The following is a 16,953-nucleotide window of genomic DNA, read 5'->3' as shown; positions in this document are numbered from 1 at the left end:
TGCTGTTCCATGGGGCGTATACAGAATGTAGAATTTTTGTACAGCTCTGCTCGATGATCTCACATGCACTCATTGCATGAAAGAGTCCAAAGCAAGCCAGCAAATTATCTCTCACACACACACACAGAGAGAGAGAGACAGGGAGGCAGCGCGAAAGAGAGGGAATAGCCTTTGTCGCTTTGAGCTTTACAAGCCCATTACATAACGCCGTAATGAAGCGTCAATCTGCGTCGCAGGTCCAGAGCCACAACCCAGAGAACCAGCAACAGAGCGGCGTTGTGTGAACATTTCATGGTCACCCATACATCGAATACATCCCTCTCGTCTGTGTGTGTGTGTAAGTATTCGCATTGTAACCAAAGTGAAACAGAAACAAAGCAGAGAAGCAGAGATGAAATGAGAAGAACACAGCAGAGCAGAGCAAGATAAGAAGAGCAGTGCAGAGAGAGAGTGGAAGAACGAGCAGAAGAGCAGCGCACGAAGCGAGTCAAACATTTTTGCACTGCACTGCGAACAGCTCGGATAGTTGAAAGTTTTTTCAATGGCATTAACTACTTTATATATATGTATCCCCGAAATAGATGAGAGTCGCAAGAGGGCAAGGCGAGAGGGAGCCGAAGATTTGTTACCCTTGCAGATCCATCTCTTTTATGATAGGGATAAGGTCTTATCTTCACCGAAAACATAGATTTCCAACTTTTAGTGGAATTATTCATCGAAAATAAGAGGTTTATCTCACAAAGAAGATCTCAGCTGTAAGACATAGTCTTCCAATGGCAATGAAATTGAACAATTTATATTATTCTGAAACTAGACATGTTGTCCCACCAACTCTTTCCCCCCTGAAAGGCTGATACTAATATAGGGGTAAGCGGGTTGGGATAAAACTCACAAAAAAGGTCATGTTGGGGGTGAAAAGGGTTAAGAAGAGTTTGTCCCACAAAGACGGACATAGAGCCGAACAGCCAAGGGCTAAAAAATAGTGTGAAGAGCGAGAGAGCGAGAGAGAGAGGGAGAGAGCGAGTGCAGTGTAATAATGCAATTGGCTTTTGCTCTCCACTGCCATATTTTCCAGCCATAGCTTTCTGGCTGCCGCACGTTGAGGGCTTCAAGAGCTGCAACTTTTTTGTTGCAATTTTTTATTTAACTTTTTTCCTTCCGCTTATTTTGATATGTTTTTTTGTTTTTGTTTGTTTGTTGAAGCCAACACTGGTTTAAGGTTTTTTTTTAAATGAAATCTTTAAAGCTGTTGACAGCGTAACGAAAATTAATGACAGATGCTCCGGCAATGCAGTAATGGGCAAAGAGCGGAAAACAGAGAAATAGACAGTGGAGAGCGGATTATCGTATTTAATGTGAGAAGGTAAACAGCTGATGACGAAAAATGAACCCCCTGAAGGTTTCGATTTGAACGAAAATTAAATGGGATTTTAGAGCTGAAAAATGGCAAAATATTTACATGTCTTTTCTAATAATTTTCAACAGTAAATTGTGCAAATTGTAACACTTATACACTCTGCTTTTCCTGCACACCAATTTCATCTTTCATGCTATAAATCCTATCGTATTTCCATTACGAACAACTCCAACAAATGGTCAATATATAGAAAATTCCTATGCCAAAAACAACAGAAAACAAAGAAAATGGCCCAAGAATTTACACAAGTCTTTGGCCTGAAATTCGGTTTGCAGCATGCGGCATGCGGCATGTGGAAAGTGGATAATGGCTGCTGTTGTGGGAGAGACAAAAATGTTTATTTTATGCCCAGACATTTAATATTCCCTCCAGTAGAACTTTTGTTCCCACAATTCCATGGAAATGCATTTGGAGTGGCTATTGTTTTTAGCTGGAAGATAAACAAATCACAGGGACTCTGGCTGGGACCCTGTGCGTATGAGTAATGGGAGACGTATGCATTTGGTTTGTGTGTTTGTTAGCTGGAAAAAAGGCTTGAGTCATCTGTTGGCCAGGCATAGAATCTGCGCAGCTTCCAATTACCACCAGAGACGCAAACACTGCTGGATTAGTCACCTAGGGCAGGGCCTGGCTTTCGATACGTATACGTATACGTAATATTGGAATAACAATTTGAAATGCATTTTGCACCGCGTGTCGTGAGAACCATTCGGAATGAAATGCAACCTGACTGGGGTCTGTTGCTGTTTGGATTCTATAATTTATAATTACAGATGGTCGCTCGCCCTTTTCCCTGCCCCGTTTCCCTCGGCCGCCTCGCACCTAACCCATCCGTCTGTCTCTCTCTCTCCCTCTGACTGTTTGATTTATTTAGCTTTTTTATTAGTGCATTGGCAAGTTAGACCCGTTTGCAACCTTGAACTTGATATTAGATACGAGATCCGAGCTTGTGCGAGAGAAGTATTTACACAATTCTCTTTACCGGTTTCGCCGAGGCCCAGGCAAGGGCAATGGAATCTGTCCAGACCCTCGTGTCACCTCATCATTTAACGAGTACACTTTTCAAGGGGTATTCCGGAAACTAGTCCAAATCTAGCCTATCCATCGTGCTTTTCTTCCCCTCTGGCAAAGTCATCAAAATTTAATTTAAAGATACTTTCGCCAGTCTATATGGGCCGACTTATCTTTTCTTTTTTGGGTCTCCTCTTCACTTTTTGGGGTTGACTCGTATCAAGAAAAACGAGAAAAAGAATGTCAAATATTTGCTAGTTATGTGCGTTTAGCCAAAGCAAACAATCTACCACCTAATCCCCACCCACAGCCCACAGCCCCTTCCGCCCTCTGTGTTTATTTTCGTGTGTGGGTGCACAAATATGTAAATCAATGTGGGTCGTCTCTAATATCAAGGGCCCCAAGAGGTGGTTGAGGGCGAGAAAAAAGGAAGATGCCAGGGCAGTGGTTGGCAAGATACGAGTACATATATAAATTGTGTGACAACCAAGGAGGCACCACCCGACACATCACCCAGCCACCCACCTCAGACCCCCCCCCACTCACTCGATGTGGCCTCTGGGGAGCGTCGTCATATGGAAAATAATTTTACGGGCCACGCATTGCCATGTCAACGTAAAGTTTAAGTGAAATAATTGCACATTAAAATGCATTAAACAGACAGCCAAGTCCCAAGTCCCAGCAGCCCAAGTACATCGGGAAAAGATGGGGAATATCTTAAGAACATCAAGTAAACGCTGAGATACGCTTTACAGCTTTCAAGAGCTAACATCGAGCAACTCTTTTTTAGGGCTTACAGTCGTTGGGTAAAGTCCACTCTTAGATGGTCTCCATAGGATTAATGGAGAAGAACCCTGTTCCCTTTCGTTCGTCTCAGCCTAACCTTTCCTTCTGTTAGGGTAGACCCAAAGAAATTTCAATAAAAAACTGCAAACATATGTACTTATATGGATGATCTATATGGTGTATATGTGCATACTCGTATGGCCATTGAGAAGGCCTACAATAAATTTCATCCAAATTACGTTTTCATGCCGTTGGCGTGCAATTTTCATTTAATTGAGGCTTATTGCGGTCTTTCGGGTGGGTGGCCAGTTCTCCAGCTGCCCGATCGCCTTGGCCGGTCGTTGGCGCAACAGATGCGCCCGCATTTCAAAGAACAATACAAAAATTAATCACTGAAGACTTTGACGATGAGTGGACGACGTTGACATCGGGAGGTAGCATAAAGAGCCCATACATATATGTACATACGGCTTGTATCTGTCAGATAGGTATTCTGTGTGTGTGGGGCAGCATTGTTTATTAACTTGAAAGCTGCTTTACTGTTTGATATATAACATTGAGCGAGGGATCTGTAATTAAGAGAGGGGGGTGCATGGAAGGCAGGGAAGGGATGTGTGACAGCGCATTGCCACCGTAAAAAATCCGTTCAATGTCAAATTTGATGGAAAATGCACCTCACACACACACTGTGCACACACTTAGAAAGTATTTTCCCCTTTTTTACGATTTGATTTCCGCATTGTATTTTCTTTGTGACAAGTTCTGTCTGGTTGACTGAACTTCGGAGGCTGTCGCCGAGTCGAGTGAAAAAAATATTGTGAAAATATTCCCGGTAATAGTACAACCCGTCGCGTAGTTCATGAACTTTTGATAACACTTTAAACACATGTAATATATATAAATATTTCATTAAAAAATATTCCAAAAATTGCTTGCGACACTTTCGATTAGGGAAAAGCCATCAGAAAAGTTTCCAAACACACGGCATGAGCACACGGCATGAATGAGAATAAATATAATTCCATGACAATGACCTCCTAAGCAGATAAATAGAGCTGCTCCTCCTCCACCTCCTCCATTAGCCCCCATACGAAATGAGCGCAAACATTTTTTTCAGCAAACCCAAAATCTTTATAAACAGAGAGGGTGAGGCTGAGAGAGAGCGAGAAAAAAAGAGAATCTAGAATAAATAAAATATACACATATAAGAGTAAACAAATACGTTTGTATGTACAGCTAGAATGTATTTTGGATGAAAGATAATGAAATAAAAACAAGTTCACTGCACGGAAGTCGGGAAAAAAATAATTCTATTAGCAATCGGCGGGGGAGCGGGGGAACTCTCTCGGAGACAAGCGAAAATCGAAATAGAAATATCATAAGAAGTAGACAAAATAATTATAATTAAAATACAAAAACAACATTTTCCATACGTCATCGTTTCGGCTGGTGGGGGAAGAGGGGACGGTAGGCCGACAGGAATGATTAATTGCAGATTTTGTAGGCAATTGGGGCAAAAGTGTGCACAGAGAAAAAGATAGAAAACATAAAAACAAAGTGGAGGAAAAAACATAGAAAGATAGCGTGAGGAAAATATGGTGGAACTATAAAGATAAACCATTGAATGATGACAAAGATCTTAGGAATGAATGCCAACAAGATTGTATAAATATAAATAAAGAGGATGATGGAAGGAAAAATTGGAAAAGATAAATAAATGTAAATATGGACAGGGAATTAATGAATGGAACTTTTAAAACGAAACAAAAACGTAGACAATTATATATAATAATTTCCGATAAAAATAAGCAAAATAAAAATAATTAAAAATATGGAAAATATATAACTATAACTACAAATATTAAACATGACTTTGATAGGAAAAACGTGCCATTTAAAGGTCAATAATACCTATAATTTTATTGAATAATTGAAAGGCTTAGTGTAGAAAATATCCAGAGACTAATTTATATTTTTTTATTGATGGAAATATAAAATAATTAAAATGAAATTAATAATAAATGTTATAGTATGAAGTGTCGATAAAGAGATACAAATAAAGAGAGAATATTCCCATTAAAGCTGCTGAAAAGAACTCATAGTATTTGTGGGACACACTGATGGATAGCCAATCATCAGATGGTCATTAGTTTCACCTACCCCACACACCTCGCCATCGCCCTCGCCATCGCCCCCTTATCCCCAGTGCACTTACAAGCTTTAAATTAATTTCGATTCACTTCGAGTTTCGTTTTCATTTATTTCTCTTTCTTTTTTTTGTCTGCTTTTTTTTGGGTAATTTTTCAAACCTGCTTCCCCCACGAGCAGCAGAGTGAAGCGCAGCAGAAGTTGCCGAAAAAAAAGTGCGAGATGCGAGCTGCGAGCTGCGAGGCTTCGGGCTTGAGATACATTTTATGGACATCATCGTTAAAGTAATCAGCAGTAACAGCCAGAATCATCAGCTACAAAAAAAGAGAAGACCAGGCATCGCAGCCAGCGAAATAAAGTTAAAAGACTTTTAACCAAATTCAAGGTCAACTTCGTTTCAATAAATTGCAAACGGAATGGTGAAGGAACAAAAAAACAACAGTTGTGGGCAGAGCGGACACAGATACAAATGGGCCGAGGGGGACTCTGAAGAAGAAGGAGATCTGCGACTTTTGACTGGCATGACGCAAATGAGTGGAGATATAAAAAAGAGTCAGCGGCTTACCTGTAACTGAAACAATCTTCCCGTAAGCTCCCCTTCTTCCGAACTCGGGTCCCCAGCAACGAATTTTCAAGCGAATTTTTAGCGTGTTAATAAAGACTGTCGAAAATTTAAAGAATGGCTTTGATAAAGCAACAACAGAGACAGAAAAAGAAGAACAACTGGTATAATAAATGCCTCAGTCAGCTCTGCCTCTCCTTCGATCCATGCCATGGCAGGCGATATATAATATAATAAAAAATGCAATTTTATTTTATTTACCCCCGAAAGAGCCGCAACGCCAAAAGTTTATACACACTTAGATATTCCTTTCGGATTTGTCACAATCAAAGGCCACATAAAAAAGGAGCAAATTGCCGAAACAGAGATCCGTGCCATTAAAAAGGAACATCAAATGCTGCCCAGACACAGAGATGAGATGGGGCATAAAAACACATAAAGCTTAGAAAGAGCCACTTTATTCGAAGGACACAAACTTTTGTTCAATTAATATGGTTAAAAGTTTTCTAATTTTAGCCAAAAGTAGCAGACAGGATTTGTTGACGATTTGCGGCATATTTGTAATTGTAAATCTTTTTTAACTTTTAGTAAATTTTAAGTAAAAACCGCAAATATATATGCCCATATGTACTATACATTATTTCCAGCATTCATTTAAACTCTGCGCTTAATTTGTTTATTTTACCTGTTAACCAATTTATTTCTGATAAATTGTTTATGTGTCGTTGGCACAGCACAGGTCTGGTCTGGTCTCGGCGCTGATGTTTCTCCTGCGGCTCTGCGGCTGCGGCTTTTGTTTGCACATTTTAAATGAGCTCCCTCCAGTCCATGTGCGAGTATTTTAAGTTCAATCAACTTTGCACCGCAGCCAAAACAGCCCAAAAACAGCCCAAAAGCAGCCACCACAACAATTGATTAATTAATGAATTATTTATTGAACATGCAGTAATCAAAGATGTGTGTTTTTTTCCCACCCCCCCAGTCCCCGGTCCGCCAGTCCTCGGTCCATGTCTTAACATTTCACGTTTTTGCATTAGTCGAGAATTGGTGGGGAAATTTTTGGAACAAAAAAATACCCAACTAAATTTTGGAATTCTGTGTTAATTTTGCTAAGGTTTTTCCATTTAAAACCTGTGTATATTGGAGGTTATTTTAAATAATTGTAAAAGTCTTATAGAGTCTTTTATTAATCTTCAATTGCGATGGTCGTAAACTGGTCGTAAAAAAGAACCCAATGTAACCGATGTTATGCACAAATCTAATGACTTCGAGCTATCTGGGGGCTGAACAAATTGCACACAAAAGATATATCTTGCACAGCGTTATACAGCGTCTGCTGAGATTCTGACTAGAACCAAGTGCATATATGTACATGGAATAAGTATATACTCGTGTAGCCGTATGTGCGAATATATTGTGTATTTGTCGAGCTGTAGAAAATCTAAACATTTGCACTTCGCACACTTGTTAGAACCCGAACAAGACACGTCCCCAGAAGAGAGGCAGAACGTCGAAAGAGAGGAGTAGAGCCCAGCTGCATGGTTTATCGCAGCAGCAGCAGCAGCAGCAGCGGCGGCTTGAGCAGCTCCTCCACAATGCACTCGAATGCCCTTCATGACGGCAACCCTCCGTCCCAGCCTCAGCCATAGCCAACCCCCAACCCCCACCCTTTCGACAGACTTTTCGCTTGAACTGTGTCAATGGCCTTGAAATTGTTTTGCGCCTTAGTTGTTCTTGCTTTTGTCGCCATCGTCGACATTGTGACTGTTGCTGTGGAGATTAGTGGAATTATTGCACTTGCTTAGATCTGGCTGAGCCCATAAGGAAATGCATATAAACGAGTACAACTGTACGAAGATCGGAATACCCTTACAAAGAGCTTAGCGTCTATCGGGAAGCACCTCCAACCCTGGAGTCTCCCTTTGCGCGTCTTCAAAAAGTCGACTAAGATTTTTGAGTGCGGAACATTTCCCAAATCTGCAAGAGTATCTAAACTTTGGCGTGTTAGAGCCTCTCTTAGATGCACTTATTCTTGATTTGTGTGTGCCGCACTCGTTCCAGCAGCCCTGCGCCACAGTGCGTATGATTAATCTGCGGGATACGTTAGTCTGCACTTGGATAAATTATTCGTTGTTCAACCAAATGGCGTCATAGTTTCTTTGGTGTATCGAAGCGAGACCTGCATGTGGAGATGCCATTAGAGGCTGATCTCTCAGATCCCATTCCCCTCCGCCAAGCAGGAAGTGCGCGCCGTATCGATTCTTTCCAGTGTTTCCTCTGCTTCGCTCTGTGTGGTTTTTCATTGAATCGGTTTTTTTTTCATTATTATTGCTGTACTATAGTTTTGTGGAACAGGAAAAGCGATTGCGCCTCAAGGTCAGCAAAAGCCAACCGCATTATTCTTCTCGTTGTTGGCTGCTGCTAATAATTTACAACAGCGATGATCCCCAGAGATGCTGGCTAATGATAATGATGTCTGGGTGTACGTTTTTCCATAGGTTTTTGCTGCTGTACTCAGCCTCTAATAGTAGCTCAAAGATTCGATTGAATTAAATGAAAGAGTGGGGGCAAGATGGAAAGATAGAGGGTATCTCAGTACAGAGGGAAAACTTATATTTAAAGGTGTATTGTTGGGTTTTTCAGATAAAAGATAATGTTAAGCGTTCAGACTTACCGAGTTTATGGAGAGAGGGCAGATTATGCTGCAAATACAATGCGAATAATCCTTTTTAATACCCAAACATTTCTGAAAAATAAAACAAAAATATAATGAGTCAAAAAGCTTTGGAAAAAGTGCTCCAGCTTAAGCAAATAAACAAAGATCGCTTCAGTTTGCGAAGGTCTAAAGACAAGTCCACCCAGACCAGGCCAAGTCCAAGTAGACTCTTGGCCCTGGCCCTGGCCCTGCCCCTGGCCCGACTTGATGACTTCACTGAACCCACGACACCTCCGAGTTGGGCCATAAAAAAAAGTACTTCCAAAGTGCAGCAACAGCAGCTGAAACAAGACTTTAAGACCGAACAAGTGTTAATTTGTGGCCACATCAAGCCCAGAGCTCTCTTTGAACCCGGTCAACCCCTAAATACAACGAAAAACCCCTGAAACCCCTGAAACCCTCAAGTACCAGTGCAACTCAGAGGCAAAAGCCAGTACATAAAACAACAACAAAAATTGAGAGATTAATACGAGACAAGCAAATGCAAAATACCAACCATAAACAAGTCGGGAATAAGTACGAGTATGTAACCGTACGATAAAGAGCAAAACAAAATTTATAATGCCTACACACTCGCCTCGGATAATTGTTTGCTTTTATTTTGTTCTTTTCGGTGCTGAGCCTGGCTCTTGAGTTGTGGCAATTAGGCCTGCAATTATTTATGTGTGTGGCTGAGAGGCACAACAAAACTTGAACTTCAGCCTGTCGGCACCTTGACGCTGGCTGGCTGGCTGGCTGGCTGGCTGTGTGTGATACGAGTAAGTATATCTGGTAATTGCCAACATCAATTGCATTATGCATTACTCATACGCAGCATTGTCGATCGTCTCTCCGACTGCGACTGCGACTGCGACTGCCGACTGCTGTGTGGTTAGCCTTAGGCCAGAGGCTCGAGCCAAGATCGAGAAAAGCTAATGCTCAATCGCATGACATTGTAAGAAAATGCAGTTGCACTTGATGCTGCCAACTAAAGATTCGAGATGGGATGAGATGACATGAGAGGAAAGCGTTTAGCTTCAGTCAAATGATTCTGTAATACCCAGTACTCGGGGATTAGTAGAGTGCATTGTATTCCTGGTTAGGTATGCAACAGCTAGAAAGAAAGAACCTTCTCAGGATCCACAATCAACTAAAGTGTCCGTCTAGTGGGATATTTCAAAGATCCCCCGTAACTTACTAGATATTTTGGTGAATAAATTCCGCGTGATTCCAGATTGCAAAAGCGTAAAGGGTATCCCATAGTCGAAGTACCAGCTCAAGCCTTCTTCCATGATATTTTTTTTCGTTTTAGTGTAAGATTTCCAGTTAACCATGAAACGGGACACAGCTGCCTGGCTGGTCTCAGAGTTAGCCTCTCCCATGGTCGCGTTTTTGAACCATTTTCGCCCAGAGAGAGGGAGACCGAGACACTGACATTCGAATTTGTTCGGGGCCAAAACCCGTTGTGCAACATTTTGTGGCCGCCGCATTTGGCCAGACGACAGCGACGACGACAACGACGACGACGATGACGATGATGATGCAGCCGCACAACCTTGACCCGGTTCTACTTCTAGCCTTAGCCTGGCTTAGACACCAGTCGACTCCTAACCTCCATTCGTGCTTGATTAGCCTTTAACTATTGGCTCAGCTTTCAGACAGACACAGACACAGATTTTAATTAGCATTTCCGCACGTTCGCCCATTTAGCTGTTGTCAATGAGGATTGCCCCATTCCTGGTCCTGGGCGAATCTATTTAAGCCAAAAGTGTGAGAAAGTGCGGGAAAGTGTGAGACAGGGAACACGGAAGGAAGGAGGAACTGTTGCTCCTTGAGCCTGAGATGAAGAGAAACCTAATTAAAAGTGTTCCTTGAACTTGCCGCCTGAAAGGCTTCAACATGGATTAATGCCTCCGGTTGCCAGCTCCGCTCCCGAGTTAACACTTTAAGTCCTCCATCAGCAAGTCCGTAAGTTGCTCGAGGGCTCCGCATTGGTTTCTTGGCGGTGGGCGGTGGGCGGGGGGCGGCAGAGAAGGCCAAGTCCGGGACGAAGGACGAAGACATCAAGATGCAAAAGTTTTCAATTAGACAATTTTCTCATTTACATTTCAAATGAATTTGTTGCGCCACTTGCGTCTGAGTTGTGCGTATCTTAATTGGCTTTTATGGACGCACATTTTGGTCAGCGAATGAATTTTCTTTGCTACTTACATAAGCGATCTAGTACAAAGTATATATACTTTTATTTACTGTTGAATGTGAGAGAACATTTTCAGATTTATCTGCATTTAAGATTTAATTAATAAAAGAAGATTTTGCAGAAAAATAGTAATTTAAATTAAAATATTTGTATGTCGGGCTTTCACTAAAATCCTGATCCATGGTCGGTTTTCAGTTCACTCCGCGGTGTGCAGAAAGCTACAAGTTCCACTACTCTCTGAGTATGCCCAAAACCATCCCTCTAAGGCACTCTTTTTCTGCGACGCAATCACAATGGTCGCTCTATCTCTTTCTTGCCCACGCACGCTCAGCGCGCGCTCTCTTCATCTTATCTCTTTTGATCCTCTCTGAGCGAGTCGCACGCTCTCACCCACACCTAAGCAATGGGATAGGCAGTGGACAAGAATGAGCATGCACAGCTATGGCATAGGCAGTGGACAATAACAAGCGGTAAATTGTAAAGAAGGCAACCAAGGCGAACACTGCGAACAATTTCGAGGTGTACACTGAGAATAATATTAGGATCCGATATGTATATATTGTATTTATATACTATAAATTGTATTTTGTGTTAGAAAGAGAAGGGATGGACATTACATGTCCATCAAAAAAAAACACCAGATAATACGATCAAGGCTTTTGTAATCAAGGGATTATTTAGGAGGAAAGGCATCATTTCAATAAATTTTCCCCAATTTATTTACCCACCCCCGTTTCAATATTCAAATTCCAACCCTAACCACCCTGCTTTTTCCCAAGTCCTTAACCAACTGTTGCCGCAGAGAGTTGCCATGCCACCCAAGCGACAACAAACAAGAGTAACGCTGGCAACCCTCGTCCAACAACCAAAACAAATGATTAGCCGATGAAAATTGACATTAGCTGGCCGGAACTCTTGAAGAAACATGCTGCATCAGGGAATCATCTTGCGCGAGGGACATGTCACCCGAACCATATACAATCTGGTAGGGCATAAAAATAATACTAACGAATCCACAAAAACTAATGGGAACTTCTTCAGATCAAGGACAAACGCTATGAGGATGTGATTGAGTGCATAACGAACATTGGCGAGGCAGCCAATACAAGAGCGGGCCTGTCCACCTTGGGACATTGCTACTACCACGCCCAGAAGTACGAGGAGGCGGCCACCTGCTACGAGCAGCTCTGCCAACTGGCGCCCAAGGAAGCCAAGTACAGGTAGGCCCGCCCCGATTCATTTGAAAAGGGATTACTGAAGATCCCCCTTTAGATTCTACTACGCCCAGTCGCTCTACCAGGCTGGCATCTTTGCGGAGGCATTGAGAGTCCTAAAACAGATCAGTGACCAGGAAGAGGAGCTGCGGGAGCACTGCCTGCAGCTGCAGAGTGCCATTCTGTACTCGAGCGAGGACTATGCCGGGGCCCAGAGTTTGCTGAATCAGCGGGCGGGTGGCACGGCGGATACCCTCAATGATGAAGGATGCCTGCTCTATCAGGCCGATCAGCATGAGTCGGCGGTTCAGCGGTTCCAGGCCGCCCTGCAGGTGGGCGGCTTTAATCCTCTGGTGGCCTACAATGTGGCCTTGGCCCACTTTCAGCGGAAGCAGCGGGCCCAGGCCCTCGACTACACCTCGGAGATTGTGGAGCGGGGAGTGCGAAATCACCCGGAACTGGGTATTGGCGCCCAGGTGGACACCGATGGCAGTGCTCGGAGTGTGGGCAATCCCATAACGATGGCCATGTCCGGCATAACGCAGGCTCTCAATCTGAAGGCTGCGCTGGAGTATCAGGACGGAAATGAGGAGGGTGCTCGGGAAGCTCTGTTGGATCTGCCGCCGCGGGCCGAGAGCGAACTGGATCCGGTAACGCTCCACAATATGGCCCTCACCGATGTCCAGGGTCCTGTGGCGGGTCTCCGCAAGCTGGCCTTCCTCCTCCAGCTGGGAGCTCCCTCCTGTCCCAAGGAGACCTTCGCCAATATCCTGCTCATTTGCTGCCGCCACGAGCTGTACGAGACGGCCGCCGATATCCTGGCAGAGCACACCGATCTCACCTACAAGTATCTCTCGCAGTATCTGTACGAGCTGCTGGATGCCCTGATCACCGCCCAGACCAGCGTCGAGCTGGCCGAGAAGAAGCTGGGAACCCTGGCCTCCAGTCTGGCTGGAAAGCTGCGCAGCCTGGCCGCCAAGGTGCAGGAGGTGCGGGCCACCAATGAGCAGCATGCCCTGAGGGATGCCCTCAAGGACTATGAACAGGCACTGGAACTGTGAGTTATCTAAAAACCTCTAGAATCTAGAATCCCAATACGATCTATCTCGTGCTGCCACAGATATCTGCCGGTGGTTATGGCACGTGCCTGGATCTCCTGGCGCGACGACGATTTCGTTGGAGCGGAACGTGAGTTCCACTCGAGTGCCGAGTTCTGCTCAGAGAATGCTGTGTGGCGCCTCAATGCCGGCCATGTGCTCTTCATGCAGGGCGACAAGTACAACGAGGCGGCGGCCTTCTACGAACCGATTGTGCGACAGCACTCCGATGATGTGAGATCTCTAATCCACAAATATTTCCCAGACTTATTCGTTAACCCCCCCTCCTCCATCCCCATTCAGATCATGTCCGTTTCAGCTGCTGTGCTGGCCAACCTCTGTGTATCGTACATCATGACCTTTCAGAACGAGGAGGCCGAGGAGCTGATGCGGAAAGTGGAGAAGGCCGAGGAGCTCAAGGGTAACCTGGGCAAGCAGTACCACCATCTGTGCATTGTCAATCTGGTTGTGGGCACCCTCTACTGCGCCAAATCCAACTACGAGTTCGGCCTGACACGGATTGCCCACGCCCTGGAGGGTGGTGCCGGTGGCAGGCTCTATGCGGATACCTGGCTCCACGTGAAACGCTGCATCCTCGGGCTGCTCACGGGCATGGCCAAGCAGAACATCATCCTGCCCTACACCGCTGTGCAGGAAGTCCTCGGCTTCCTCAGATCCTGTGAGGCTTATGGCTTGTTTACGCCGGCTAATATTTTCACTGCCACGGAACAGGTGCCCGAGGAGCCGCTGACCATTGGATTGGAGGCCCGGAAATTGAGATTGTTGCTGCTCAAACTCAGCGAGTATGAAAATTGTTGAATTTCCAATGGAAATTCTTTTGCACTGCGAAGGAAAACTCAGTTTTACGGACCAGCAGAAACGGTTCAAATATTTAATCTAGATTGAAATATATTCTGCAGAAAACTCTATCATGTTTTTGTATATTTTTGAACTGAAAATATAAAATTGTGATTTTATAAGCCTTGTTTTTCCCTCAGTGTAAGTATTCATTATATTTTCATCAATAAAAATTGTGTGATGAAAGCCCCGAATCAGTTCTTTCTCTTTCAATTTCCATCTCCTTCGTTCCTCCTGCCATTTCCGAAAAATGTCTCGGAAATCCTTCAAAGCAGGACAACAGCAACACAAAAAATCTTCTTGGAAAACCCACCTCAGGGATCAACTTGTCTTAGCTCTGTGACAGCTGGAAATCCAAAGGACTTGCCGGGCGAAACAAGCAAAATACAGAGCAGAGGGCATGAAGTGATAAATATAAATTACCAGTGAAAGAGCAGAGAAATCTGTCATAAATCACATTAATGACAGATTTTCATCAGACGGGCTCGGGTTCCCGGCGAAAACAGGAAGTGGATTGTCTAGCAATCTATTGAAAAGAAAGAACCTGTTCGACACGTGCTTTACCCATGGAATTCCGTACTCTCTTGTCTGGTACTCCCGCACGGTTCTGCTCGGCGAGCACGTGAGCACTCACGCGTTCGATTTGACAACGTGTTTATGTCGCAGCTCAATTTCCCATTGACAGCATCATCATCATCATCGTCTTGGGCATCGCCATCAATGGGGCAGCAACATAGAAAAATGGCGACAACAAAAACGCTTAACAAGCACTTTAAGCTGGCTGGTGGCATGCCACGCATTCAGCGGCGCATCCCCATCCACAGCACCATCCTCAGCCCCATCATCATCAGCATTGATGTTGTCATTATACTCATCGACATCCTCCTTGTCATTACGCGGCGCATACGAGAGAAGACAAAAAAAAAACAAGGAGGAGGGAAATATGTACATACGCAACATGAAAACACTTGTCATTAACGCAAACAGACAGAAACACTCTTCCACTCACACCCCGCACACATCCCGAATATGTACACCCCCATTCCAAGGAGGACCCACAGATACACCCATATACCAACTTGGGGTTGAACTATGGCGCCTGCAACAGACTCTAAAAGAGCTTGTAACACCTTTTTGTGCGCGGAATTTAGTGTATACCCTCCACACGGAAGGTACTCGAATTATGATATAAAATATGTAATGAACGATAAGGAAAATTATTATTATAATGATCCAGAGAATAAAGATTACAAATAATCTGTTAATGATTGAAAAATTAAGGAAAAATTAGCAAGATATCTGAGAAAAGAACTGCCAGCAAAGAAGGGGACTGCCTCTTGCCAGGATCCAATCATATCTGAAGGAAAGAGACCTTTAGAACCTATTTTGATTAATACATAATCAAGAGATTAATACAGCTAATATATTGAAATGCATACATAAATAGTTTCTGTAGAAACTAGACCTTTCAGAAAATATGATGCAATTTTTATAAGTCTTATTATAAGACGTTTGCTCTGACATATGCTCTCATTTACCTTATGTCATTGATTTATAATTAGATAATTATGAGCTTAATTTATTTATGGAATGCACTTGCCATTAAAGTAATTATTAATTAGTGGTAAGATATTTGCGATTATGATGTAAATAGCCCTCATTTTCTATACAGGCCATAAACAATTCTTCAACGAAATCCAAATCGAAATTAAACTTTTATTTTCAACCACCCCAATCTTTGTTATCTTCTTCCCATCTATCACAATCCCATTCCCCTTCCAGCTACCCGGAAAATCAGCTTTAAACCAATTCCCATGAATATGAGTCCCTGCCACGAAGAGTATTTCGGTGTCGCTCAACTTGAATAAATAAAACAAACTTAGCTTGTTGTAGCTGGTCTCCTTTGCTTATTTTCTTGGCGTCTCCGTCTCCAGCTCCGTTTCCATCGTCAAGTGTTGCTCATTTTGTTTTACTTTATCATGTTGTTCGAGGGGACGGACCGCTTTTCGCTCTTCCCATTTCCCCGATGCTTGTTAGCCGCCTTTTGTTCGGCAACTCAGTCCTGGCCTGGCTCTGCATTTGGTACTTCCCCTTTGATTCTACTACTGTGCCTCCTTGTGAGACGCGTCCTGGTTCTTGCTTTCCCTACTGGCTTTGGCTTTTCCTTCTATTACTGGTACTTTCTAGTCCTTTCATTGGATCTTTAGTCTGTTCCTGTTTTTTCGTTGGAACTATTGGAAACTGTTTCTTATTATCCTCTTATGCTGAGCCTCTTGTTTCTATTTGAATTCATCTTATCGGGTTCCTAGTCATTTCTCGGGGTTTCATCCTGCCAATTTTATTACAATCCGCCTTCCTCCAGTTAATTGCGCATTTCAACTTTTGCTTCAACACTTCTTGGGCCCTCCATCGTCCTGCGTGTCGATTGTTAATACGCCTCTTAAGTAGTTTGCCTCTCGAGGGCATTGCAAAGTTAAGTCTGTCTTTTTTCGGGGAAGCTCCAACTAAATTGTGTCTGCCACTCAAACTGATTTTCCAGCCCATTTAAAGCAGACAAACAGACAGACAGACAGACAGTCGCACACATAAATATGTGTCCTGGTCCTGCCTGAGGGCCTGACTGCAGTCGTCAGCCTCTGTCTGATCCTGTCTCTGGTCGGCCCCCCCAAGTTTCCTGCTATCTCCATTGTGTCTGTTTGGTTCTGAAAAACATTTTATAAACCGCATTCAAGTCAAAAATCAATAAGGCTTTGTTGTTGCTGCGTTTTGTTGACCGTCGGCATTTGGCGGCAGGGCAATTGTTGCATGCCTCCATGTGCAAGCGCGTGTATATATGTATGTGTCTGTGTGGCCACCGCTTAACTGTAAACGAGGAAATAGCCCAGGCAACGCGTTGCAGACCAAAAAAAAAACAGAAAAATGTTGAGCAGGCATTTTCCAGAGGAAATCAAATATTTCGCCATTT

General features: G+C 43.6%; 1 protein-coding gene and 1 long non-coding RNA gene across 2 annotated transcripts; one reads left to right on the top strand and one right to left on the bottom strand.

The window, feature by feature from the left end:
- Positions 1-5,454: 5,454 nt before the first annotated feature.
- On the bottom strand, positions 5,455-6,679 carry LOC117184211 (uncharacterized). Its single transcript, XR_004469491.1, has 2 exons — positions 6,610-6,679; positions 5,455-5,676 (listed from the first exon to the last, which is right to left on the bottom strand). It is a non-coding gene; the product is annotated as an uncharacterized lncRNA (long non-coding RNA).
- Positions 6,680-11,605: 4,926 nt separating this feature from the next.
- On the top strand, positions 11,606-14,097 carry Ttc30 (tetratricopeptide repeat domain 30). Its single transcript, XM_033380543.1, has 5 exons — positions 11,606-11,804; positions 11,861-12,039; positions 12,092-13,090; positions 13,154-13,364; positions 13,434-14,097. Exons 1-5 carry the CDS (start codon positions 11,745-11,747, stop codon positions 13,947-13,949), a joined length of 1,965 nt encoding a protein of 654 aa, XP_033236434.1. The 5' UTR covers positions 11,606-11,744; the 3' UTR covers positions 13,950-14,097.
- Positions 14,098-16,953: the final 2,856 nt, after the last annotated feature.

This window comes from Drosophila pseudoobscura, chromosome 4, assembly GCF_009870125.1.
Source record: "Drosophila pseudoobscura strain MV-25-SWS-2005 chromosome 4, UCI_Dpse_MV25, whole genome shotgun sequence".
NCBI lineage: Eukaryota > Metazoa > Arthropoda > Insecta > Diptera > Drosophilidae > Drosophila > Drosophila pseudoobscura.
Note: the sequence above shows the minus strand (reverse complement) of the source record. Positions and strands in the feature narration are given on the sequence as shown.